Source organism: Bos mutus, chromosome 20, assembly GCF_027580195.1.
Source record: "Bos mutus isolate GX-2022 chromosome 20, NWIPB_WYAK_1.1, whole genome shotgun sequence".
Classification (NCBI taxonomy): domain Eukaryota; kingdom Metazoa; phylum Chordata; class Mammalia; order Artiodactyla; family Bovidae; genus Bos; species Bos mutus.
In genome coordinates, this window is record NC_091636.1 from 28,036,022 (window position 1) to 28,062,700 (window position 26,679).

General features: G+C 42.9%; 1 protein-coding gene across 4 annotated transcripts in view; it reads left to right on the top strand.

The window, feature by feature from the left end:
* The first annotated feature begins 1,473 nt into the window (after nucleotides 1-1,473).
* The window catches only part of OCLN (occludin), a 46,894-nt gene continuing 21,688 nt past the window's right edge, over nucleotides 1,474-26,679 (top strand). Inside the window, exons 1-4 of one of the 4 annotated variants that reach the window (XM_070357569.1) lie at nucleotides 1,474-1,647; nucleotides 8,910-9,025; nucleotides 12,277-12,955; nucleotides 16,068-16,229. In XM_070357569.1, coding sequence (XP_070213670.1) covers nucleotides 8,976-9,025; nucleotides 12,277-12,955; nucleotides 16,068-16,229 — 891 coding nt within the window. In that variant the 5' untranslated portion in view covers nucleotides 1,474-1,647; nucleotides 8,910-8,975. Of the gene's footprint in view, nucleotides 1,648-1,747; nucleotides 1,880-8,432; nucleotides 8,598-8,909; nucleotides 9,026-12,276; nucleotides 12,956-16,067; nucleotides 16,230-26,679 lie in introns of those variants that run through there. The other 3 variants (XM_005889348.3, XM_070357570.1, XM_070357571.1) reach the window with 3 other exon arrangements.

A 26,679-nucleotide genomic window follows, 5' to 3' on the forward strand; every position in this document is an offset into this window, starting at 1 on the left:
GATCATGGCATCTGGTCCCATCAATTCATGGGAAACAGTGTCAGACTTTATTTTTGGGGGCTCCAAAATCACTGCAGATGGTGATTGCAGCCATGAAATTAGAAGATGCTTACTCCTTGGAAGGAAAGTTATGACCAACCTAAATAGCATATTGAAATGCAGAGATATTACTTTGCCAATAAAGGTCAGTCTAGTCAAGGCTATGGTTTTTCCAGTGGTCATGTATGGATGTGAGAGTTGGACTGTGAAGAAGGCTGAGCACCAAAGAATTGATGCTTTTGAACTGTGGTGTTGGAGAAGACTCTTGAGAGTCCCTTGGACTGCAAGGAGATCCAACCAGTCCATCCCAAAGGAGATCAGTCCTGGGTGTTCATTGGAAGGACTGATGCTGAAGCTGAGACTTCAATACTTTGGCCACCTCATGCAAAGAGTTGACTCTCTGGAAAAGACCCTGATGCTGGGAGGGATTAGAGGCAGGAGGAGAAGGGGATGACAGAAGATGAGGTGGCTGGATGGCATCACTGACTCGATGGACATGAGTCTGAGTGAACTCCGGGAGTTGGTGATGGACAGGGCGGACTGCCGTGCTGCGATTTATGGGGTCGCAGAGTCAGACACGACTGAGCGACTGAACTCAACTAATACGAACTCAAATAGCAAGAACTGAAACTGCCCTATTCAGCAGTGCATTAAAAAAAATTGAAATACAACATATAGATAAGTGTACACATCGTTCAGTGTAGACTCTGAGTTTTCCTAAATTTAACACTCCTTTGGGAACAGCCCCCAGAAGAAATGGAACAGAGACACAGAACTAGGGCTTCTTTTTTTTTTTAAAAAACCCCCTTAAACCAAAGAGAATATTCAAATCGTTTAAAACCCCTGAAAATCAGACTCTCGGTCCTGTCATAGTTAAAAGTGGGGAGGAGGGGCAGAGGGTCCTGAAATGGTAATAATGTAAATCGTAGTATACCCTTAATTTTGATGGCAAATTTACCATCACCAGTATCTACAATACTTCCAACCTCACTGAACCAGTCTTGAGTGACAGTCTTTTGAGCGATCCAGAGATTTAGAAGCAGTTCCTAAATTTACGCATGACATGTGAAAATCTCCCACATCTAGCTGCTTCTTTCCAAAAAAAGTTTAATCAAATTTTTGAAGCTGGAAACTTTTGTGTCAGGTCGTGCCTTTCTTGCCCAAGTGCTGAGCACCCTAGAACACTTTAGGAGGAACAGTCTCTCCAGGTTTCACTCGCCAAACATTGCGCAGTTCTGCCCGAAGAGCTCCGAGAGCTTTCTAGGGTGGTCCGGCACCACTCTCCCCCAGCCGGGAGCCCGAGCCCCTATCCCCCGCCACCGCTCTGCTCTCCGTCCCCGCCCACTTGGACCGAAACGCCGCGCTGTTCCTTTAAGGCCGGACGCCGCAGGGTGTGCGGAGAAGGGCCGGTTCTTCCCGCCTCCTTTTGCACCGCTCCCTTCCCCCTCCCATCGGAGTTTCAGGTGAATGGGTCACGGAGGGTGGAGGCCGCCATACCACTCCTCCTCCCTAGCGTCCACCTCCCCCTTTCTGCTTCTTCAGGCGGAGACGGCGGGACTCCGGGGAGAGCTGGCCGGAACGCCGAGTAGCCCTCGCGGGGAGCCGCAGGTGGGGCTCCCGGGCTCCCGGCCGCGGACTTTCCGCACCCGGGCCGGGGGTTGGTGCGCATGCCCGGGGGGCAGGCGGGCAGGGTGGGTCGGGGGAGGAGGGGAGAGAGGGGGCGGAGGGCTCAGTCCCCAGCGGAGTCCCGGCTGCGCGCAGGCTCTCTGCAAGGCGGCAGGTGCGCCCTCCAGGTGAGCGCACGCCCGGGCTCCCGCCGTGTTTGGTTCGCTGGGAGAAGGTGAGAGCTGGGCGCGGGGCCTGGGGCCCCAAGGCCCCTCCGTGCACTGTATGGTAGGGGAGGCGCAGGGAGAGGACGCCCCGCGGTGGTTTCGGTGGCGGTTTCGCTCCAGGCTTGGGACTCGCGGCAGCCGGAGAGGCTCGGGGCGGCGAAGAGAGCCGCACCCGGCCAACTCGGAGCCTGCCTCCTGGGTCGAGGGGCTGCTTGGAGCCGCCCATCTTTTCCTTCCGCTGAAACAATTCAAGCCACCACCAGTGTCTAGGCGGCGTGGGCAACTTTTCGCTTTCTTAGGGGCCGGCGGGAGATTGGTGACCAGCCAGAATCCTGCGACTGGCTCTCCAGGCTGCAGTTTTGTGGGGTTTTTTTTTGGGGGGGGGGCGGGGTGGGGACGCTTGTCCCTGAGGAGAGAGCCTGAGCTTGAGGGATGAAACTAGAGGGGCCGCTTGCTGGCCCGGGCGGGGCGGCTGGGACTCTGGGAGGAATGTGTTGTTATCCGCCCCCATCTCACCCCTCTGGGTATCCCAGGTGGAGAAGGGGTGGCAGGGTTTAATCCGTGCAATATTCCTGGAGTCCTGGGGTGGGCCGAACGGCTGTTTTCAACCCCCTTGGTGGGGAGTTGTTACGAGCCCGCGTGGATTTAAGCTGCCGGGGCGGGGATTTAATTTCGAATGAAGCTGTATTTCCAGGGAAGCCACTCAGGCTTGGGATTCTCACCCTTGACCTAAAGGCCGCCGCCAGGTGGGTGGACCTGCCTCGGGCGGTCCCTGCTCACCCAGCTAGGACGCGTACTGCCCGGTGTGCTCCTGGACACCGGCATGTGCTCCGAGCCAGACCGCCGGCCCCGGGGTGCGACCCCGGGCAGGGCCGGCCCCGCGCGCCGCCGACACATTACCTACGTTGGAGGAATTGTGCCGGGCAGGTGGGATGAGGGGTCAAGATGCCCCTTGCAGTTGGGAGAGCAGCCCCGAGCCCCTTGTCTAGTGTCCCAAGTGAAGCGACAGAGTCGGGGGAGAGGGGCGGCATCGTGGAGCTGGCCGGGCAACCTGCCCACCTGGGAAATGACCCGGGACGGGGAGGAGGCAGCCTTCCAGGTTAGTGTGTGGCCCTCACGCACAACAGGTGTATTACTGAAATCCCGGGAAAAGAGAAACCCTTCCCCATTAAGGGACTAGTCCCTTTTTTTGTGATTGAAAACGACTTCTTCCCAGAGGGAGGTAGATTTCTCAAACTTTTTATGTATTCCCTAGTGTAGCACTGTTTCTTTTGCACTGTACACATTTAATATTTTCTGTTCTTGGTGTTTTAAAATAGACATTTTAAAAGGTGGCACCACAGTAATTGATATCTCCGCAGACAAAGCAGCAGCACTGTCGTTTTTTGTCGTTTTGCATTTATTTGGTTACTCGGCGCCTCTTTTGTTAGAGTGTGGAGGCGAGGAAAGGGATATTTCCACAACTTCTAGGAAATTCAGGAAGTTGATGAGCATTGCCTCCTGTGTGTAAGGCACTGTGATAAAAGCCTTTTGTACTTTAAGTCGTTTAATCATCCCAGCATGTCTAAAAGCTAGGTCGTATCCGACTCTTTGCGACCCCATAGACTGTAGCCTACCAGGCTTCTCTGTCCATGGGATTTTCCAGGCAATAGTACTAGAGTGGATTGCCATTTCCTTCTCCAGGGGATCTTCCCAAACCAGGGCTCGAACCCGGGTCTCCCTCATTGTAGACAGACGCCTTTCCCGTCTGAGCCACCAGGGAAGTCCTGAGTAAACACCAGGGAAAGTGAATATATATATATATTTAAATATTTAATTGGCTTCACTCGGTCTTAGTTGTGGCAGGCATCTAGTTCCCTGCCCAGGGATGGAACCCAGGGAGGGTTAGCCACTGGACCACCAGGGAGGTTCTGGGATGGTATGTTATTAAAGGGACAGTTCTTGATATTCCAGTGGACAACCAGATTTGGGGAGCTTTTCTGGAATTCTCTACTTTTGACAAGTCCCTATGGCCTCGTATAAGTGTTCCCCATCTTGCTTGATGTAAAAGTAAAACTTTCTGTTTTCTTCTAAAGATAATGCTGTAATTTCTTATGTTTCAAAATGATGGAAGATTGCTTTCAGCCACATAAAGTAACTGATCCAATGTCCTTCACCTTCCCAAGGAGAGACCTCCCAGAAGAAAGTTTTCTTTAGCTGCATTTCAAGGCTTACGTGATTAGAATATTTATTGGATTTTTTCATCCGTATTACTATTTATAGAACTAATGGAGTAAAAAGACGGTGGTCACACCTTCGTAAAAAATTTGCCCCCAGGTTGCAGCTGTTCTGTAATTTCGTGCTTTCCAGTCTTGAATGTGGTGAGAATCACATTGAGGATCTTCTGAAAATACAGATTCTGATTCATAGGTCAAAAGTGGAGCCTGGAATTCTGCTTTTCTACCAAGTCCCCGGGTGATGCCTGTACAGTTTTTTCTCCCTTTCCCTCACACTGTAAGCACTTAACTACTTTTGTGGAACTTGAAGGATTCTATTTCTTGGGTGTTAGTTATGTGAAGAACTTCAAGGCATTCACTGCTGGATTGAAATCCCAACTCTAATATGGGCTATTGTTTTCTAAATCAAATATTGATTGCACATCTCTGTACCAGGGACTAGATCTAAGGATCAGGAATAAGAGTGAAGATCAAGACAGACATTTAAGTGCTTGGGAAGGTGGTATTCCTTTTGGACTGGAGAAGATTGTAGTTTTTAAAAAAAGAAAAAAAATAATTAAAGGGGAAATTTGCTCTGAAAATAAATTGGTGGATGGGGTGAGATACTGGGAGGACATCTCTGAGGAGGTGAAATTTGAGCTGAGAACTGATGGGGAAATGCCTGCTATGTAGAGATTTGGGTGTTCTAAACAGGAAACCCTCAAGATCAAGGCCCTCCTTGAGTTGACATCTTTATTCTAGGGAGTGATTTTCAAAATGTATGGTGTGGTTAAAAAATCATCTAGAGAGCTTATTTAAAATGTGGTTTCTGACACAGAGCTAGTCTATTTCAAAATCTGTCTAATTTCAAAATTTTAGATCCTTTACTAATGATATGCCTATAACCTAAATAGAATCATTTAATATCAACTTTAAAAACACCTTAGACGCAGATTCATGAAAGGAACGTGATCAAAAAGGAACAGACTGCCCTTAAATACAATGTTTATTTATTTTTACTTATTGACCGTTTGCTTTAAATAATAATTTGAAGCACAGCATTTTCAGGTCTTTTTATCTTAGCTCAGTAATCTACTGAGATTATTTTGGCCAGTAAACATTTTAAAAGAGAGAACTTTTTATTTTTTTTATCATCAGCTGGCTTTAAGTTTAACATACTCAGTAAGGGTCAACTCCAAATTGGCCCTGACTCCATCCAGTTCAGCTGTTTGCCAGAGCCTATGGCTTTTCACTTCTCATTTTACTTTTTCCTTAACTCAGCATACACTTATTGTCCAGATACTGTTAATGTTGCTGTGCTGGGCAGTGGGCAACATTCTTGGACCTTTTTCCTATTGTCATGGCCCTAGAACTTGGTCATAGGCTGCCTTGCAAGAGCCCTTAGAAGTCAGCCCTCCAGTCCAATGTCCTGCCTCTCCACCTCGCCAAATACCAAACAAGCTTTGCAGAAACAGCATGAGGTCAAATTGTTATTTGTTGTTTTGGGAGGGTGTGTGGAGAAACTTCCTAACATTGAAATGCAATCTGACCCTCTGAAGGTTTTTTTTTTTTTTCTTAAGGAACTCTTTCTAGGGCTACAAAGACAGCTCTTCAGCTCTTTGAAGGCTGCCATAGTGGTTCCTAATGTTGAGTGCTCCAGGCCAAACATTTCCTGTTTTTCCAGTCATTTGTCTTAAAACATGGTTTTTCTAGATCTTTAACAATCCTAGTCTACCTCCTGAAGAGGTACCCAGTTGGAACATGATGTTCAAATTTCAGGGTTCTGCAGGGGTTTGTTTCTTTTTAATAGCTGTATCATATGTAGATCTAAGCACTAACTCTGTAAATAATGCCTGAGATTGGAATAACTTGTTAGCTTTGTTGAAATTCTGATCAAGGAAATGTACTTGTTTCCTGCACCGAGTCCTAGTTGCTGCATGTGGGATCTAGTTCCCTGACCAGAGATCTAACCCCAGCAGCCCTCTGCTTTGGGCGTACAGAGTCCTAACCACAGGACTGCCAGGGAAAAAAGTGAAAGTGAAAGTGGCTCAGTTGTGTCCACTCTTTGTGACCCTATGGACATTGTAGGCAGATTCTTTACCATCTGAGCCACCAGGGAAGCCCAGACTGCCAGGGAAGACCCAAGGAAATGCACTTTTAAAAATGAATAGTTACTAAGCCAGATTTCCCTTATCTAGTCCTCATACTATTTTTTTTAATTGAGTTTTATATTTTTAAAATGACTTATTCCTGCCACCAATATTTGAAAATGAATATAGTACACGTACGTGCCTAAACACTTAAAATTTCTCACTTTCAGCATAATCATCTTGCTGAAAATGCTTTTGCTCATCTTCTTTAATACATTATCTTATCTACTACCCCATCCCAAAGAGGATTATCTCCCTCTTTGACTCAGGAAGTTAGCAATGCTCACAGAAGAGAAGAAGGATTTGTCCCCTCAGATTGTGAGCTTTTTGAAACCACTTGGTTTGTTTTAGTCCATCATTCCAGCCTTGCTGAGACCTTGATCAATGTTGATGTACTTGTAGCCAATGAGTTACTTATCCTTTCCAGTGTCTTGTCAACTGCAAATTTGGATACACTTGTCCATGTTGTCTGCGGTCATGACTAGAGACCTCCCTCCAGGTGGACAGAAGTGGTGCATTCATTCATCCTAATTAGGCTCCATTATTCAGCCCAGTAGAAATCTGCTCACCCACCCTCTGTACCAGTGGATGTGTCCAAGAGTCTCAGGATTCTCTCTGCATTCCCCTCATCTGCCAGTCTGGTAACCTTCTCAAAAAAGAAAATGAAGTTAATGTGCCATGACTTGTTCTTAATGAACTTTCTGAAAGTATTCACTTCACAATTTGAAATCTTCGTTCTTAGGGGAGACATGACAGCTAAGCTCTGAATCCAGGCAATGGTTTGGAAAGCAAAATTGTCTGGATTTTTGGTGAAGCTTAAAACTGTAGCCTGAGTCTGGATTTAGAATTTTCAGAAGCTACCACTGAGCCTGGAATTTTTGGCATAATCTTGAATGAGGGGTACCTAGCTATAGAAGAGGTAAGATTCCTCTAAGGTCAGTGTGTTAGTTTGATGTTCAGCTTCAGAAATAGGGTGCCATATTTAATAGTATTTAAATTCAGTTTTCCTTAGTTCTTTTTCTAAGCATCAATTAGGAAGACAGTAAATCTGGACTTTTTCTCTTTCATAGCACTGTAACTTTTTGGGTAAATTGCTTGTCTGTGTGTGTGTGTTTGGGTGCTAGTTACAGAGCCATATACACTTATGATTTGTGTATTTTTCTTTATGTTATACTTCAATAAAGCAGTTTTTAGAAATAAAAGAATGTGAAGAAGTTGTCTTCTCTCACTGTGTTTGGAAAATTATGCTAATCATGTTGGTGTTACTAACATTTAATATACTTCTTCTTTGAGGTTTTACCGAAATACATTTGGGCAATATTTTATTGAGAAATTTGTGATTGACTGTTCTTAAGGGTGTGGAGGATACTTGCTGTTGATTTTAAAGAGCAAAGTTTAAAGAGTTTGAATTGATTTACTATTCTTAACAGTGTAACATATGATTACACAACCCTTTTGTTTGAAAAAGAAAAAATATTAAAGACTTTACTCAGGTTATAGATCTTGTTCATGCCCTTCCTCCCGTCCGCCCCCAGGCCTCTGATTCTTTCTTGCTAAGTCTTCCCTGTTATCTCCAAACTGGTCTTAGTCACATAGTCCTAAATAACGCCTGTTGCAGTTGCTGTTTTCTTGGTGCGTTACCTTCAGGAGAACTTGGTCTCATACTTAACTTCCACTCGCCTGTGGTGCTGTGTAGGTACTTAATAAATCCTTGTTGATTAGGTGAAATTGCCTCTCAGTTGTTCAGGAATTTTTGCTTTGAGGGATTTTTAGAACAAAATTATTCTGCTTTTCTCTTAGTGAACAGGACTCTCATACAGTGTACGTTTGATGTTTTTTCTTTTTTGAAAATTATATTCCATTTTGAAGACTAGGAAAAGGAGATAAGCAGAAAATGTCCACAATCCTAGATTCTTAGATGCTTTTGTAACCCTTTTAAATGACAGAAGAAGCATACTTTTAAACCAGACTATGCTTTAGTTAACATTGAAGGGCTAGAATATGCTAGACACAACTGTATTTGCATTTTCATATGCATTCTCATTTTCTATGAACTTTGAAAAGTAATGAGATAAAATAAATGTCTTTTAAGAAATTTATGTTTATACGTCTTTGTGTTCTTCAATGACTGTTTTTTTAAAACACCATTTTTACCTATTACTATCAACAGCTTTGTGAAATTTTCATTGCTGGAACTTATAATTTCAAGTTTAAGCTATATTCGTATGCCAGTGATGTGCAGAGCATAACGTTAGGTGCTCTGAGGACTACCAGGCCAGATGATTCCTTGAGGATGTTGTTCAGTTGCTAAGTTGTGTCTGACTCTTTGTGACCCCATGGACTGTAGTCTACCAGGCTCCTCTGTCCATGGAATTTCCCAGGTAAGAATGCTGGAGTGGGCTGCCATGTCCTTGTCTAGGGAATCTTCCTGACCCGGGGATCAAACCTGTGTCTCTTGCGTTGGCAGGTGGATTCTTTACCACTGAGCCACCAGGGAAGCCCGAATGATTCCTACCCTAGTGATTTCTTATGCTCAAATAATTCATGGTCTAATGTGCAAAAATGACAGTGGGAAGGACAAGAGAAATAACCATGGAGTGAGACATCATTTGAGATTGCTGTTATTTGTTTTCTTAGTGATGCAAGGAAACCGAGCTCAGTAGTAATGTCATTACCCTACTTGTGTTGCTTAGATTGGCTGATCTCAGGAGGCTCCGGCAGTGCTCATCCTGAAGATCAAGTGACCACTGACACCAGCCATGTCATCCAGGCCTTTTGAAAGTCCACCTCCTTATAGACCTGATGAATTGTAAGTAAATATGTAATTCTTTCTTTTCTTTTTTTTTTTTTAAGGCCTTGCTTGTGAGATTTTATTAATAGTTTCCCAACCAGGAATTGAACTCGGGCCCTTGGCAGGAAGTGAGAGCACAGTCCTAACTGCTGAACAGCCAGGGAGTTCCTCCTTTTTCTTTTTTAAAAGTCTATTACATGTTAAAAAAAAGTGTGTAGTTGAAACTTTCATCTGTTACGTGTTTGCTTTAAAAATAAAATGACGTGGATTTGTAAAATCAAATTGAACCAAAGGGTATTCAGTGAAGAGTGAGCTCCCCTCTTACCTTCAACTTCCAAGATGACAGTTTTTTCTGCAGTGGGAGCCATTGTCACTTGTTTTTTCATTGTTGCTACAATATAGTCTGAGCTTATATTTGTGTGTATATTTGTTTTTAAAAAATGGTATGAAGCTTCCATAGTAATGCCTTGTTTGTTTGTTTTTGTCTGTGCTGGGTCTTCACTGCTGAGAGGGCTTTTCTCTGGTTGCAGCAAGCAGGGGCTGCTCTCTGCTGGTGGCGAGCAGGCTTCTCATTGTGGGGGTTCCTCTTGTTGCGGGGCGCGGGCTCTAGGGTGTGCGGGTTTCAGTAGTTGAGGCACGTGGGCTCAGGAGCTGGGGCTCCGGGCTCTAGAGCGCCGGCGCAGCAGTCGTGGTGCGTAGGCTTAGTTGCCGCCTGCCATGTGGGATCCTCCCAGATCAGGGATTTTTACCCACGGCTCCTGCATTGGCAGGTGGATTCTGCACCACTGAGCCACCAGGGAAGTCCTCAGTGCCTTGTTTAGATGACTGTTGGCAGTAGTCAGGTTTTCAAATAGCATGTTTATTGAGAGAGAATTCACCCACTGTACGGTTCACCCATTTATAACGGGCGGTCCATTGGTTTTAGGTATCCCTTCACCACAGTCGGTTTTAGCACATTTTCATCATCCCCTTCCCAAAGAAACCCCTCTGTCCAGTAGCACTCTCTGGTTCCCCCCAGTACTAGGCAACCACCAAGCCCACTGGGTTTCTGGATGTGTCCATTCTGGACATGTCATATAAACGGAATCTTACAATGTTTGGTCTTTTGTGACTGAATTCTTTCACTTGGTATGTTTTCCATGTCCTCATAATCTTTATTTTTTGGAGCAGTTCTGGGTTCACAGCAAAACTGAGAGGAAGACATAGAGATTTCCCTGCCCCTACACATGCACAGCCTCCCCCACTATTAATATTTCCCACCAGAGCGGTGTGTTTGTTCCAGCTGATGAACCTCTACTGACACGTCACCTGAAGTACGTAGTCTATACTGGGGTTTTCTCTTGCCGATGTCAGATTCTTCACAGGACGAGCACTGTGTGTTTTGCCCTTCACAGCACGTCTCAGTCTGGACCAGCCACATTTCAAGTGTCCCATCTGTCTGTTGGGCTAGTGGCTGCCATATTAGCACAGCTCTGTAGCATCCTATCGTGAGGCTCTACCACAGTCCTCCATGGCACTCTGGGTAGATGTTCAGACTGTTTCCAATTTGAGATTATCATAAGCAATGTTTCTGTGAACATTACACAGTTAATGGAATTATAAGTGATACAATCATTTTTGGAAAACAGTTTGACATTGTCTAGTAGAGCTGAAAATTTTAAAAGTTTGATCCAGAAATTCTGCTCCTGGGTATATACCCTAAAAAAAGTGGCTTTGTGTACCAGGATTTAAGTAGGAGATTGTGTTAGAGCTATGCTGTTCGTGACAGCCCTAAATGGACACAACCCGAATACCCAAGTAGAATGTGGTACAGAATTTTCTTCACATTTTCAGTGTTCTCCAGTTTCTCCATTTCCTTTTCATTCTCATATACTCAAGTAATTCATCTAATTCTCATGGTGAGAAGCCTCCGGTAGGAAGCTATCTCCTTTGGCATGTGGAAGATGGTTTGTGGAAATAAGGGCAAAAACAAAAGGGGCTTTAGTCATTTTAGGAATTGAATTTATCTCCCCAGGGCCCACAGTTTTTAGATTCAGTTGTCCACACGTTAGTGTGTCTGTTACAGGCTGCTGTGTGTTTATGGTTAAATTACTGGAGTTTGCAGGGTATTTTCATAAAAAAAGATTCAAGATCTCATTAGCCATCATCTTAATGAGCCCTCATTAACGTTTCATCTACTTTGTAGGTCTTGCCTTAACTGGCAGCAGCTCACGTAGTAATTTGTTTAATGTCTTACTGCCCTGCCAATGAGGGGCAGGGCGGTAAGACATTAAACTCGGTGAGGAGCACTCTGTGAGGGGCCTGCACTGAGGCTTTCCTGTCTGTTTTGTTTGCAGTGCCTGGCACAGAGCCCAAGATGTGTCGGCCTGGCGGCTCCAGTAAATAGCTGCTAAAATGAATAAGGGAATAAATATGCTTTCTTAAGGAAAAGAGCTAGGCAGCCAGAAACTGACCAGTGTGGGCCAGTGCAGGTGTCACGTCTAAAGGAACTGGTCTCCATCCACAAAGGGAAAGGATTGATGCCATTGTTCTCAACTGCCTAGGTCCCATCCCCAGCGATTATGATTTAACTGGTCTGGAGTGCTCTGTCTGGGGATTTTACACATTCCCTGGGTGATTCTCAAGTGTAGAACTTGAGAACCTCTGCTCCATAGAAACTAAGCAGTCATTCACAATGTAGCATCAGCAGCATCTGGAAACTTCTACTCCAGACCTGCAGACTAAGCAATTCTGGGGATGAGGGCCAGCAAACCCTCCAGGTGATGCTGATGTGTCTGCACAGATACCTTTACTGTTCAGTGGGTGTCTGAGTCTGCTGGGGATATCTGTAGTAGAGTATCATAGACTGGGTGGCATCAGAAATTTATTCTCACAGTTCAGCAGCTGGAAGTCCAAAGGCAGGTGCTGGTGGAGACCCTCTTCCAGATTGCAGACTGCCAACTTCTTGAATCCTCACATTGTAGAAGGGGTGAGCAGGCTCTCTAGGGCCCTTTTTATAAGGGCACTAATCCCATTCATGAGAGCTCCACCCCATGACCTAATTACTTCCCAAAGACCCCACCTTCTAATACCATTACATTGAGTGTTAGGATTTTGATACTTGATTTGGGAAGGGCGAGGAGACACAAATTGCCCCACTGCAGTGGGGCAGTACAAATAATAGTTTCCTTTGCCAACGGTTTGTTTAAATTATTCCAGGTACTTTTATATGTTCTTTCTGCTTACCGCTAAAAAGTGCTAACTTAAAATTGTTTTTGTGTGCATTTCAGCAAACCTAATCACTACACACCAAGCAATGACATATATAGTGGAGAGATGCACGTTCGACCAATGCTCTCTCAGCCAGCATATTCCTTCTACCCGGAAGATGAAATTCTCCACTTCTACAAATGGACCTCTCCTCCCGGAGTAATTCGGATCCTGTCTATGCTTGTTATTGTGATGTGCATCGCCATTTTTGCCTGTGTTGCCTCCACTCTTGCCTGGGACAGAGGCTATGGAACCTTAATGGGAGCTGGTGTTAACTACCCTTATGCAGGAAGTGCCTTTGGTAGCTACGGAAGTGGCTATGGCTTTGGCTATGGCTACGGTTATGGCTATGGAACAGGCTATACAGATCCCAGAGCGGCAAAGGGATTCCTGCTGGCCATGGCTGCCTTTTGTTTCATTGCTGCATTGGTGATATTTGTTACCAGCGTTGTAAGGTCAGGCATATCTAGAACAAGAAGGTATTATTTGACTGTGATAATAGTGACTGCCGTCCTGGGCATTATGATGTTTATTGCCACAATTGTCTATATAATGGGAGTCAATCCAACTGCCCAGGCCTCTGGGTCTCTCTACAGTTCACAGATATATGCCCTCTGCAACCAGTTTTATACACCTGCAGCTACTGGACTCTACGTGGATCAATATTTATATCACTACTGTGTGGTGGATCCCCAGGAGGTAGGATTAGTTTTGTTTTTTTCCTCCCCTCTTTCCTTGGGTCAGAGGTTCTCATCTTGGGATGCTTAATAGATTCACTTGGGAATGTTTAAAAAAGTAGTGATGCCATGGCCCCACTGCTGTTTAAATCAGAATCTGAGAGAAGGGCTGTGTGTCCTTTAAGGTATAATTCACATACCATCTAATTCTTCCACTTAAAGTACAGTTCATTTGTTTCTAGTATATTCACAGAGTTGTGCAGCTGTCACCACAGTTCATCTTAGAACACTTTCCCAGCCCTAGAAAGAGACCCCATCCTCATGAGCAGGCACTCCTCATTTCCCTAACTGTCCCCAGATCCAGAAACCACTAGTCCTTTTCTAGAGATTTGCCTCTTCTGGATATTTCATATAAGCAGAATCGTACAGTATGTGTTTTCTTTATGACTGGCTTCTTTCACTCAGCAATAATGTTCTAATGTTCATCCATATATAGTATATACCAGTGCTTCATTCCTTTTTATTGCTGAATGCTATTCCATTGTGTGCATATACCACATTTTCTTTATTGTTGGCTGATAGGCATTTGGCTGTATTTCGGCTGTTATGAATAATGCTCTGAACTTTTGTGTGAAACCTGTTTTTATGTGACTTGAGTTTAGTATATACTTAGGGGCAGAATTGATGGGTCTTATGGAAACTCTTCATTTAAACTTTTGAGAAACTATCACATTCTTCTCCAAAGAGGTTGCATGATTACACATTTACCAGAAATGTATGAAGATTCCAATTTCTCCGCAGCCTCAGCAGCATTGTTTTTCTGTTTGATTCTAACCATGCTAACCCTCCCAGCGTCAGGGTCTTTTCCAATGAGTTAGTCCTTTGGGCACTGATGAGAAGAACTAACTCATTGGAAGAGACCCTGATGCTGAGAAAGATTGAAGGCAGGAGGAGAAGGGGCCAACAGAGGATGAGATGGTTGGATGGCATCACCAACTTGATGGACATGAGTTTGAGCTGGGAGTTGGTGATGGACAGGGAAGCCTGGCGTGCTGCAGTCCATGGGGTTACAAAGAGACACGACTGAGCAGCTGAGCTGAACTGATGCCAATGAGTGTGAAGTAATACTGGTTTTGATTTGCATTTCCTTGATAGCTAATGATATTTTCTTGGGCTTATTGGCCATTAGTATATCTTCTTTGGAGAAATGGTAATTCAGAATCTTTGTCTGTTTTTTAGTGGGGGTATTTGGATTTTCATTATTGAGTTGTGAGAAATTTTATTTGGTTACAAGTCCCTTATAAGTTTTTCTCTCCATTTTACATCTAGATGATGCTCTTTGCACAAAAGTTTTTCATTTCGATGAGATCTGATTTTTCTTTGTTGCTTGTGCTTTTGGTGTTGTCTAAAAACACTTTGCCTAATTCAAGGTCACAAAGATTTACTGTGATGTTTTCTTCCAAGAGTTTTATAATTTGAGTTAACGTGGGTCACATCGTAAGGGAGGGGTCCAGCATTTCTTGCATGTGGATATCCAGTTGTCTTAGTATTATTTATTGAAATAACTGTCCATTGAGTTATTTTCATGCCTTTGTCAAAAATGAATTGACCATAAATGTGATGATTTATTTCTAGACTCTCAACTTGTTTCCATTAACCTGTGTTTCTGTTCTTAAGTCAGTACCACACTCCTTGATTGCTACAGCTTTGTCATCAATTTTGAAGTGGTGGTCCTCCAAATTTGTCCTTATTTTTCATGATTTTGTGGTTTAGATTCTAGGTCTCTTGTATTTTCATATGTGTTTTAGGATCACCCTGCCCATTTCTGCAAAAAAAAGCCAGCTAGGATTTGGAAAGATTGCTTTGAATTTGTAGATCAACGCAATTCTTCAAAATCTTAGCTGGGAGAAGAATTGTCATCTTTATAATGTCTTCTGCTTTGTGAACATAGGGTGTCTTTCCATTTACTTGGGTCTTCTTTACTTTCTTTTAAAACTGTTTGCTAACTTTTGTTGTTTAAGTCAGTATTTCAAAAAGCTGTTAGGTGATTCAAATGTACAGGTGCGGTTGTAAAGCCTGCCTTCTATAACCATGCGTCATTCTAATTAAAGTGTTTCTAAGTTACTAACCTTTTTTGCTTTGTTTTCTCCTTACACTGACCCAGGAGTTTTCGTTCTTTACCTGAATGAGTCACTTCTCGGGGCTAGACCTTCTCCAATGGCTACCATTATTTTGAAGACTGAAATGTAGGTTTCAGAGTATTTGTTGTTGACATTTGGTAAATAGGCCTGAGGGTCTTACCATACTGTCATCCTTCTTAGTTCTCTGACTACCTGAAACCTCTATTCTTTGAAAAAGGTTATGACTGTTAGACCAGCTACAGAGAGAGCTTCCTCTTAGCAGACATTCAGACCAGAGTTCTGGTACCTGTTTAACTCTAAGTGCCTCCAGGCCAGTATACCATGTAACATACCTGTCAGACACTAGAACTGTCAGAGGTAGGGTTTCCTTGTCACAGGTCCTTCTAGTAAGTACACAAAAGACACCCAAAACAGAGAAAACTAACAGACTAAATGAATTATCAGCCCATTTTCTTTAATTTATAGCTTGGTTAGATTATGTCTGCATTATTTATGGTAAGGCAGATTCTCTTTGGACTGAAGGTTACATTCAGTGTAAAAAGTTGAGCCAAGCATGTGTTACAAACAAGACTATGTAAGCATGATTGGATATTTGAAACAACTTCTGTGAATAACATTTTTCAAAACCCTTTAGAAGTATGCCAGGGATTGAGTTAATTTATTGGCCGTTATCCTCTATTTATGAAAATATGGCCCCTAGTTCTCAGACTTTAGAACTAGTTTTCTATAATTCTAAAACAGGGATCATTATTCCAAGGATTGACTCATGGTTGAGGTGTGTGTATGTCTCTGTGTGTATGTGTGTCTTTGTGTGTTTTGCTAGCCTTAACCCATGTGGCTTGGGCTAGGTTTTGCAGTCTTACAATGTAACCATTTGTATCAGTTTTAGAGCAGTTAAGCTAGTTAGTAGGGCCTTAGGTATTTGTAGAGTTGGATTGGAATAAAGTAAACAATTAAAAGCTAAATATCTCAATATCTTTAATCTCTTTTTAGGCCATTGCCATTGTACTGGGGTTCATGGTTATTGTGGCTTTTGCTCTAATGATTTTCTTTGCTGTGAAAACTCGAAGAAAGATGAACCGCTATGACAAGTCAAATATTCTGTGGGACAAGGAACGTATTTATGATGAGCAGCCTCCCAATGTTGAAGAGTGGGTAAGTGTTTTATGAAAGTCAGTAAACATCCAGTTTTGCTTTGTTTTGTGTTTTTTCCCTATAAACACCCCAGATCTGCCTTTAAATTTGATCTAGTGTGCTTTGTGAAACTTTATTCTTAGAATTATTGTCTTTGTATATTGCAAAAGTGGAGGCCTCAGGTTTTACTTTGAACATTAATAAAGTGGGGTGAGTGGACATGGATTTACTCTGAGGTAAAAAGCCAGATTTCTGTTTCTAAGAAGTGGATCTAGGCCCTGAGCAGAAATGGCTTTTAAGGAATCACAAGGGACAAAAAAACGTACGTGGCTTTGAAGAACGAAAACAACTCCTCTCCCCTTCGCTTTTATTTTCCTGCTAATCGTTTTGGAGGGAAGCAGGGTCTTGGGTCAAGATCCGCAAGGGTGTTTTTAGGGTGGTGACAGGTGGGAAATCTTTAAACCTTTTACATGGAGAACAGCCTGGTGACTCACAAGCACTAACATAGATATATGAAATACTTTAGTGAAGGCAGAGATTACGGCAGGTTCTGTTGTTTTTTTGGCATATACTGTTAATGCTACCAGTAGGTGGCTTTCTAAATGATGTGAAAGTGTAGAAAGTCTCTCTTAACAAAAATACCTCCCAAATGCATGTTACTGATGAGATAAACTGGGACTTAGGGCCCTTTGCTGCAGTGCTTGCACCTAGACACATCTCTCCTGGAGCAACAAAATAGGAATTATCTGGGACTAAAAATAACTGCATGCATGCACAGTTGGGGCAGATTCTGGACAATGGACACAAAGAAACCAAAAAACCCAACTGCTGTTTTTGAGGAGCCTGGAGCAAAAGCAGAGGGTCAGGAGCAATAGCCTGGTATTGCACAGGCCCCTGCACACAGCACCACCTAAGCGGTGGGCAAACCACCTCGGCAACCCCTCTGACTCGACCCTGGGATACACCCTACCTTCACTCCATTTGAAGACTAAGCCACCACCCCCTCAAGAATCAGGCAAGCAGGGGAACCAGTTATTTGTTCTTGCTCCCCCTACTGTAGCAGGGGCCCCAGTAAAGCCTTGCCTGAATTTCTTGTCTGTGATCTTTTTTTTTTTTTTTTAGTTAAGGAGGCCAAGACCCCTGGTCGTAACACTGATAGCTAACTAACCTGTTTTTAGGGATGTTCCAAGCTTTGTTTCTTGGAAATGCTGTGTTATGATGTTCTTGAGAGAGCAGCCTCAGAAACTGCCTTCCTTGGTTTCTTTGAGCAGATTTGTTTCTTGCCATGAAGGTTAGTTGAGACTCCTGGATTCTGGTTCCAGGATAGGTTGGTTTTGGCCAGTGGGAGCAGAGCGGAGTGGGTTGAGGGTGCATCCTGCTGGTCAGGTCTAGGGTGGAGATATTGATCATCTGGAAGGCTCCTAGCTCTTGCATACTGTGCACCTGATATTTGAAGAAATTTAGGAATGTAGATGAAATTTTCCTAGTGGAGGTACTAAGACAAAGCAGTCAGGAAAATCAGAAGGTATGGTCTGTGGATGCCTGTGTTCCTGACCTCTCCTGGAAGCCTGCTGCTTGTTTTTCTCATTTTTCCCCCCATGACTTGTGAGGGTGTTGGCGATTGTTTTCTTTTGACCTTTAGCTCCAGGCAAAGCCACCTATAGAGGGACTAGGACAGTCTGTTGTGAACTGTGAAGTCAGGGTTTCGCTGAGAGTTTCTGGGTGTGTCAGTTTTCACTGGCTGTTGGATTTGTTTACTTAAGGTTTCGAGAGCCTAAAAAGTGACTCAGGAGAGACCAGGGCCAGAGATATTACAGTCCCAGGGAACTTTGACTTCTCATCTGACTTTACTGTCCTGAAAGTTTAATCAGTTCTAGGTGCTTTTGATAATTTGACAGAAGATAGCCATAGTAACTTAGGGAGGTGGTGATGATGACGAAGTGAAGGGACTTTTAATTTTTAAAAAGGCATTATTTTGATAATGCTTCCTCACTGAACCTCTAGAAATTTGATAGCTAGCCTATAGATTGTTTCAGGTGAACTTCATAGTTTGTCTATAGTAATAAATGTTTCATCATATGAAAGTAGATAATCATCTGTTGAATAGCAGATGTGAGACTTTGAACACACTAATGTTTCATGCAAAACTTAATCACTTAAATTCCTCATTTCCTTTTCCCTTGTTTTCCCAACTGAAGCGTCTAAGAAAGGCTGTTTGAAATAAGGCCTTGGTTTAAGCTACAGGTATTGTGTTTTTCCTTCCATTTTTCTCTGTCCCTCACCTGCTCAGGTGTGCTTTGCTGAACTCAGCCCCTCATTTTCATTTTTGCCTGAGTTTATGTCCACAACCAGATGCAGACACTTACTCTCTTTTCTCCACTCTTACGCAATAATTCTGCTCCAGTGGGTTTCACTCCGATAACATAGCTGCCCAAGTGGAAACGTTTGATGCTGCATCTACAGTACCTGACAGTGGAGCGGACTAGTATTTTTTCTTTTTGGTTATTAAAAATTAATATCGTAAAAATAACCTCCACTTGAAATAATGGAAGAGAATCTAAATTAATAACTTGTACTACGTGATAATTAAAATTTGAATTCTAATTATGGATAAGTAAGACCTATATATATAAGTAAGACATATAGCAAAGTAGCGCTCAAAATTCTCCAAGCCAGGCTTCAGCAATACGTGAACTGTGAACTTCCAGATGTTCAAGCTGGTCTTAGAAAAGGCAGAGGAACCAGAGATCAAATTGCCAACATCCGCTGGATCATGGAAAAAGCAAGAGAGTTCCAGAAAAATATCTATTTCTGCTTTATTGACTACGCCAAAGCCTTTGACTGTGTGGATCACAATAAACTGTGGAAAATTCTGAAAGAGATGAGAATACCAGACCACCTGACCTGCCTCTTGAGAAACCTATATGCAGGTCAGGACGCAACAGTTAGAACTGGACATGGAACAACAGACTGGTTCCAAATAGGAAAAGGAGTCTGTCAAGGCTGTATATTGTCACCCTGCTTATTTAACTTATATACAGAGTACATCATGAGAAACGCTATGCTGGGAGAAGCGCAAGCTGGAATCAAGATTGCCGGGAGAAATATCAATAACCTCAGATATGCAGATGACACCACCCTTAGGGCAGAAAGTGAAGAGGAACTCAAAAGCCTCTTGATGAAAGTGAAAGAGGAGAGTGAAAAAGTTGGTTTAAAGCTCAACATTCAGAAAACGAAGATCATGGCATCTGGTCCCATCACTTCATGGGAAATAGATGGGGAAACAGTGGAAACAGTGTCAGACTTTATTTTTCTAGGCTCCAAAATTACTGCAGATGGTGACTGCAGCCATCAAATTAAAAGACGCTTAATCCTTGGAAGGAAAGTTATGACCAACCTAGATAGCATATTCAAAAGCAGAGACATTACTTTGCCAACAAAGGTCCATCTAGTCAAGGCTATGGTTTTTCCAGTGGTCATGTACGAATGTGAGAGTTGAACTGTGAAGAAAGCTGCGCGCTGAAGAATTGATGCTTTTGAACTGTGGTGTTGGAGAAGACTCTTGAGAATCCTTTGGACTGCAAGGAGATCCAACCAGTCCATCCTAGAGGAGATCAGTCCTGGGTGTTGATTGGAAGGACTGATGCTGAAGCTGAAACTCCAGTACTTTGGCCACCTCATGCAAAGCGTTGACTCATTGGAAAAGACTCTGATGCTGGGAGGGATTCGGGGCAGGAGGAGAAGGGAACGACAGAGGATAAGATGGCTGGATGGCATCACCGACTCAATGGACATGAGTTTGGGTGAACTCCAGGAGTTGGTGATGGACAGGGAGGCCTGGCGTGCTGCAATTCATGGGGTCACAAGGAGTCGGACACGACTGAGCTGCTGAACTGAACTGGAGACATATATAAGGGCTTCTCAGGTGGTACAGTGGTAAAGAATCCACCTACCAATGCAGGAGTTGTAAGAGACGTGAGTTTGATCCCTGAGTCAGGAAGATCTGCTGGAAAAGGAAATGGCAACCCATTCCAGTATTCTTCCCTGGGAAATCCCATGGACAGAGGAGCCTGGCAGGCTATAGTTCATTGGATCGCAAAGAGTCAGACACGGTTGAGCACAAGACAGCATATATATGTGTATAATCCTAATAATGGGTTGTTTGGGGTAGGGGTGGGTATCTTTCTAAACTTATTGAAGGAACAGTTACCTGCTGAATATTTGTTTACTTCTTCTCTACACATTGGGGTATGTCTAGAAATTCATTATTAAATCTTACTGCCTTTCTTAGATTTTTAAAATCATTAGGTTAAGAGAGCAAAGCATCAGCTCAACAAGCTGAGCCTTCAGAGTTTTTTAAGCAGGTTTCAACCCATTTGTATTATCTGTGAGAAAACCTGCAACTTTCTAATTTACTGTCTCTCACTCTCCACCACAATAGTTTCTCTGCCTTCTTAGGAATCTTAGGGCTGTTTTTTTTCCCTCCCCTTTCTGGATATCTTGTGCTTTGTAAAAATAAACAGGCCATGTTTGCACACTGGGTGTTTTGTAGTCAGTTAAGTTTGTACCAACATTGTTGTATTTTAAATGCTTAAAGGCTCTGTTAGTGAAACTTCTAAATCCTAATTTTTTTCTATTATGTCCTCAAACCCCAGGTTATTACTTTTTCTGAATTAAAAAGTATATATATGATTATTTATCTGATTGGTAACTGTGAATAATTTTTCAGATACTGTGAAGTATGAAGAAAATTCTGCCATCTAGAGTTACCTTTTTGGTGTATTTTCTTTAATCCTTTTCCTCTCCTATTGCTTATTCTAATTCAGAAGTATGATTATAGTCCTTATCAGTGTCAAATTCTACCTTTTTAACTTGTTCTTAGAGGCTTTTTTATCACATCATTAAATATTCCTCAAAAATTTTTTTTAAGTTTTTTTTTTTTTTTTTTTTAATGTAGACCATGTTTAAAAGTCTTCTATTGACTTTGTTACAGTATTGCTTCTGTTTTAAGTTTTGATTTTTTGGCCTCGAGGGATGTGGATCTTAGCTCCCTGACCAGGGATCGAACTCCCACACCTTGCATTGGAAGGTGAAGTCTTAACCCCTGTACTGCCAGGGAAGTCCCCTCCTCAAAGTGTTTTGATACTGTTAAAAACTTTTACTGAAGTGTAACATGTATATCCATATGCACACAGAATAAAGGACATTAAGTGCACTAAATTTAATTATATGGCTTGGTGAAGTTTTACACATATAAGCCCATTTGCAATCAGCAGCTAAATCAAGATACAGTACATTCCAGTGTCCAGGGTTTCCTCATGCCTCTTGGTCAGTACCCCCTAGGGGGTGGTGACTCCTCTTATTTCTCTCAGATCAGTTAGATTCGCCTATTCTTAAACTTCACATAAATGGAATTATGTGCTGTGTGCTTTTGTGTCCACTCAACATAATGCTATGAGATTCATTTATTTGTTGCATTGGTCGGTGTGATACTTTTTATTTTTGTATGTTTCGGCAAGATAAAAGCTTTCTAATTACTCCTTTAAAAAAAAAAATCCATGGCCAAAATTATAATTTTTCAAAAAAAAACAAACAGAAAACCACAAAACAGGGCAGTCTGCCTCCCATCCTTATGTTTCCATTTGTCTATTTCCGGGTATCTTTCACACCCTCTTCCACACTCCTAAGTGCTCTTCTTAGTGTCTTATAATTCCTTTCAGTGCTTTATTTCCTGAAAAAAAAAAAACCAAAACACTCCCTGCTTTTTTATGCAGAAGTTAATGTACTGATCACACCATTCTGTCTGCACCTCACCCTTTTACTTAACAGTGTGTCTTTTTTTAAAAAATAAAATATTTATTCAGCTGTGTTGGGTCTTCATTGTGCCAAGTGGACTCTCCAGTTGTGGTGTGTGGGCTTATTTGCTCTGCAGCGTGTGGGACCTTAGTTCTCTGACTAGGGATCAAACCCGAGTCCCCTGTATTGTATGGCAGATTCTTAACCACTGGACCACCAGGGAATCCCGACAGGGTCTTTTTTTGTGAAATCATTTTATTTATTTATTCATTTCTTTTCGGCTGAGCTGGGTCTTTGTTGCTGCTCTCGGGCTTTCTCTGCTTGCAGCAGTCAGGCTCAGTAGCTGTGGCAGTGGGCTTCGTTGCCTCACAGCATGTGGCATCTTCCCAGATCAAGGATCAGACCCGTGTCCCCTGCACTGGCAGGCGGATTCTTAAGCCCTGGACCATTAGGAAAGTCCTGCAGTGCATCTTGGTGATCTTTCCTCACCACTCGATAGCCTCTTTGTGGTATGGATGTACCATGGTTTATGTAATCATTCTCATTGGTGGGTGCATTTGTTGTTTAATGTTACAGACAGTAATAGGATTTAAAAAAAAAAAAGCAAGCTTGGTATGCCTTGTAAACATGTTTGTCCATGTATATACTTCTGTAGGCTGACTTTCCTATAGTATTACTGAGTTAAGGGGTGTATATACACACACGTCTGTAATTTTGATAGACAGTGAGAAATTGCCCTTCAAAGGAGATGTACCAATTTATACAGCTATCGGCAATGTGTGAAATTCTGGTTCTACACACCTTTTCTAGTAACATTCCACTGGAGAGATGTATTTGACCAATCTGTATTGTTGTGTATTAGGTTTTTTCCAATTTTTGACCAGAATAATTATGTAATAATAAAGTCATTTTCTTACAGTAAGTATGTGTAACGTTTTTTGAAAATGGAGAAAATTGATGTTGAGGGTAACTTTGCTATTATATAAACAGAAAGCTTTTTTTTTTTTTTAATTTATTTTGAACTGGAGGACAACTGTTCTACAGTATTGTGCTGGCTTCTGCCACACATCAACATGAGTCAGCCATAGGCACACACACATCTCCTCCCTCCGGAACCTCCCTCCCACTTCCCACCCGATCCCACCCGTCTAGGTAGTCACAGAGCAGTGTGTGTCTGTGGGCTCCCTGAGTCATGCAGCAAATTCCCACGGGCCACCCAGATGTTTCACTGTCAGTCTCTCCATTCATCCCACCTTCCCCTTCCCCCACTATGTGCCTGGGCTCACATAAAGTGACAAAACCAGGGTCGGAGCCCCAGTTGAGCATTTCGATGCCAAAGTGCTCTTAGGGAAAGCCTTGATTATATATTCTCTCTCTCTAATTGGACTCGAGTGCACAGAAATTGGTTTTTCCCCATTCTTTGTTCATGACCTGGTCGTCTTTGGTCCATTCATAACCCTCTTGTTGTGTTTGTTGATTTGTTTCATCATGAACACCCATCGTCCTGCCATACATCCTGCATTACTAGGTCTCAGTTACATTAGCCCGTGTTTTTCACTCTCCCCCACCTGCTTCTGCCTGCTCTCAGAGGTGACCTGTCCTGGCAGGCCTCCCCTGCTTTCATTAGAAAAGACCACGATGTGTTCCTTTCCGTTTCTGTTGTCTTGATCGCATGGCTGAAGTGCTTCTCGGTGCTAGAAGTGGAACTCGTGGTTCAACTGTGATCAGAGTAGATCCTCAAATGTTCTCACACTGAGCAGACTTCCTTGCCGGTGTCCTGGGTACACTTACCAGCTCTGCAGGGTAGCCCTGCTTTAGAGGACACCTCTTGTTCAGTCTCAGGTGAACAGCCCTGGAGGACTGGTAGTCTTCCCCTTTCCTCCACTCTTGCTGTGTGTGTTCTTCTCTACTTAGAAGCAGTGTGTCAGGCAGGTAGAATACCAGGGTTTGAATTCCAGCTTCCCTGCTTTCGCTGTGACTCTTAAGATCAGTTCTGTTCTTTTTAACCTATGTGTATGTCAGGGAAGTCTCGTTTGGAGACGATTCCTGGTAGACAGACAGTGGTGGACCCTAAAGCTCTGATTCCAGCTCTGATTCCAGCACTCTTTGGTAAACAGATTAACCCTTCTGATCCTCAGTTTTCTTATTTATGAAATTGGCTGTGTTATTTGGTCTGCCTCTCAAGACGAATGTGAGATGCCTGTGGGAAAATGAAGAAGACCAGTAAAATATGGCTGTCTGCCTTACAGGGAGAGTGAAAGGAAAACAGCTGATTGTGCAGAAAAGAATTTTGCATGAGTTGCATGAGTACCAGTTATAGTTGACAAAAACAGAGCTTAAATTAGAAGAGGTAAAAAGGAATTTATCTGCAACATTTCAGATGGTAATTCATGAAACCTAGAAAGAGTTGAAACAACTTAAGTCACAGAGGCAAGGACCCGGCTGTGTATCAGGAACAGCTAGAGTCAGGACTTCAGGGCCATTGGGATCTGCCTTCTTATCTCGATTCCCTCCTGCCCGGTAGGCTTCATTTTCTCATGTAGAAGGCGAGCAGAAAGCAGCTACTTAGAACTCTTGAGTAGTGCTTCACTTCAGACTGACCGGGAGAGGAGGCGCAGATGAATGAGTAGGCCTGGGTCAGGTGGCCATTCTCACACTAAGCACTGTGCCCAGGACAGGGCCCTTCGCACATCATCTGGCTTGCGGCATCTGGCTGATACCCTTACACCCATGAATATGAGTGGTACATGTTAATCTTTCTGTTCAAATCTCTTCCCCCACCTGCATTTTCAGAAGGTCATAAATATAAATATCAGTACATACATCTTCATTTTCTGTAAATTCTTAGAACTTGGGATCTGGCTTTGGAAAAGCACACACCTACAGAAAATATTAAAGAACTGATTGTAAGATGTGTGTACTTGAAATTAGTTTTAGTTGATAGTTGATACCTGCGGTATTCTGGAGAAATAGTTACTAGAAGTTAAGCACTTCATTTTCAGATGCTCCTATGAATAACTTTTGGTTTCACTTTGGTAAAGTAAAAGAGAACAGAATCTAAGAGCAGCATGGGACCTTAGGTCATCTAGTCTGTCTCAGTGAACTTACATGAAGGAAGCTGAAGACCTGTGAGGTGGACACAGCAGTAAATGGAGACTTGGTGGTGACTTAATGCATGGGGGCCAGAGGTTTAGACTCTGCCTTCTCAGTACTCTTCAGTGCAGTATATCAGACTGATTTGGGAGGTGAGCTCCTTGGTCTTCATTTTGGCAAGAAAGTTTTTTAAAAAGTCACAGTAGCTACTGCCCTGGAGATCCAGTGGCTAGGACTCTGAGCTCCCGCTGCAGGGGGCATGGGTTCAGTCACTGGTTGGGAAGCTGAGATCCCAAGCATGTTGCATGGTGCAGCCAAAAATTTTTTTTTTTAAGTCACAGTAAAAGCAAGGTAGGAACCACCATTTCCTAAATAGCCATTATAGGTGTAGCCACTCTGTACATTATTCTTATAATCCTAAGTGCAGTCTTCACAGTGTGGATACCTTCTTACACGAGGGGACACTGAGGTTTGCAGAGGGCTTCACTAATTTGTCTCAAGCCTGACATACTTAGCAGCAGGATAAGTCTTACGTTTGCCTTTATAACTTGTGTTTTTTGGCGTGTTTGCCTCTCAGATCTCCAAGCCTCTGTTTTCTTTGCCAGTAGAATTGGGGGAAATAGTTCAGTAAATAGCACAAACATTAAAATGAGGTAGTATGTGTGTAAAGTGCTTTTCTCTACCACAAATCAGTACGCCAGTTTTCAGGGAGTGTTTTCTGCCTGTCTCCTAAGTTGCACATTTTCTTATTATGCCACATGATTTATGTCAGAAGCAAGCACAGACTATGTTTGGAGAGAACATCCCATAAACTGTTTCTCCATTGTTAGCAAGTAGTAAATGAAGGTTGTTAAACACGAGCCTATTTTTAAGTAGGAAATGCTTAGATCTAAAAGTTAACAAGTGTGATAGTTAGCCTTATTTCTAGAAGTTTCTAAGGCTTTGACATTGTGATGCAGGACTGTTATAATGTTGTTCCCAGCACTTACCTGTTAAGGTAGGAGTTAGTGGGGAGGGTCTGGCTGGGTGTAGAGAAGAGGCAGGGTCCTGAACACTGTCCTTTGTGGTCAGCCTTGGCTAGTTTTTGGTTTCTTTGGACTCCGATGAAGATAATCACTTTGCCTGTTCATTTAGTAGGTTCTTCTGTGTACATCGGGAAAATAGAAGTTCCATCCACAGAATATGCTGATCCTGAAACAATGAAAGGGCTTAGGTCAGGGCCAACACATAATTTATTAATTCCCAATCAATTTTAGCTAGAGGAATAATTGTGTTAGTATTTGCAGTGATGGCATGGAATAAAGGAGCTTGGGTAAGAATACCCAAAATATAAATACATTTCATGGTTGCAGTTGTTAAATTGTTGTTCTTCCTCTTACTTGAAAGGTTGCTATAAGATAAGAACAGATGTTTCTCTGAAAGGTGTAGGCAGGCTCTGCATCTCATCTCCTTCCACCCAGGCGGAGCAGGTGACTAGGACGGGGCGGTGGCGGCAGTCAGAGTTAGACAGCTGAAGAAACTCGAATAACTTTTATTTTCAGCCAGTAAGTCCAAGCGTTCTTTAACGTGAAAGCAGTCCTGT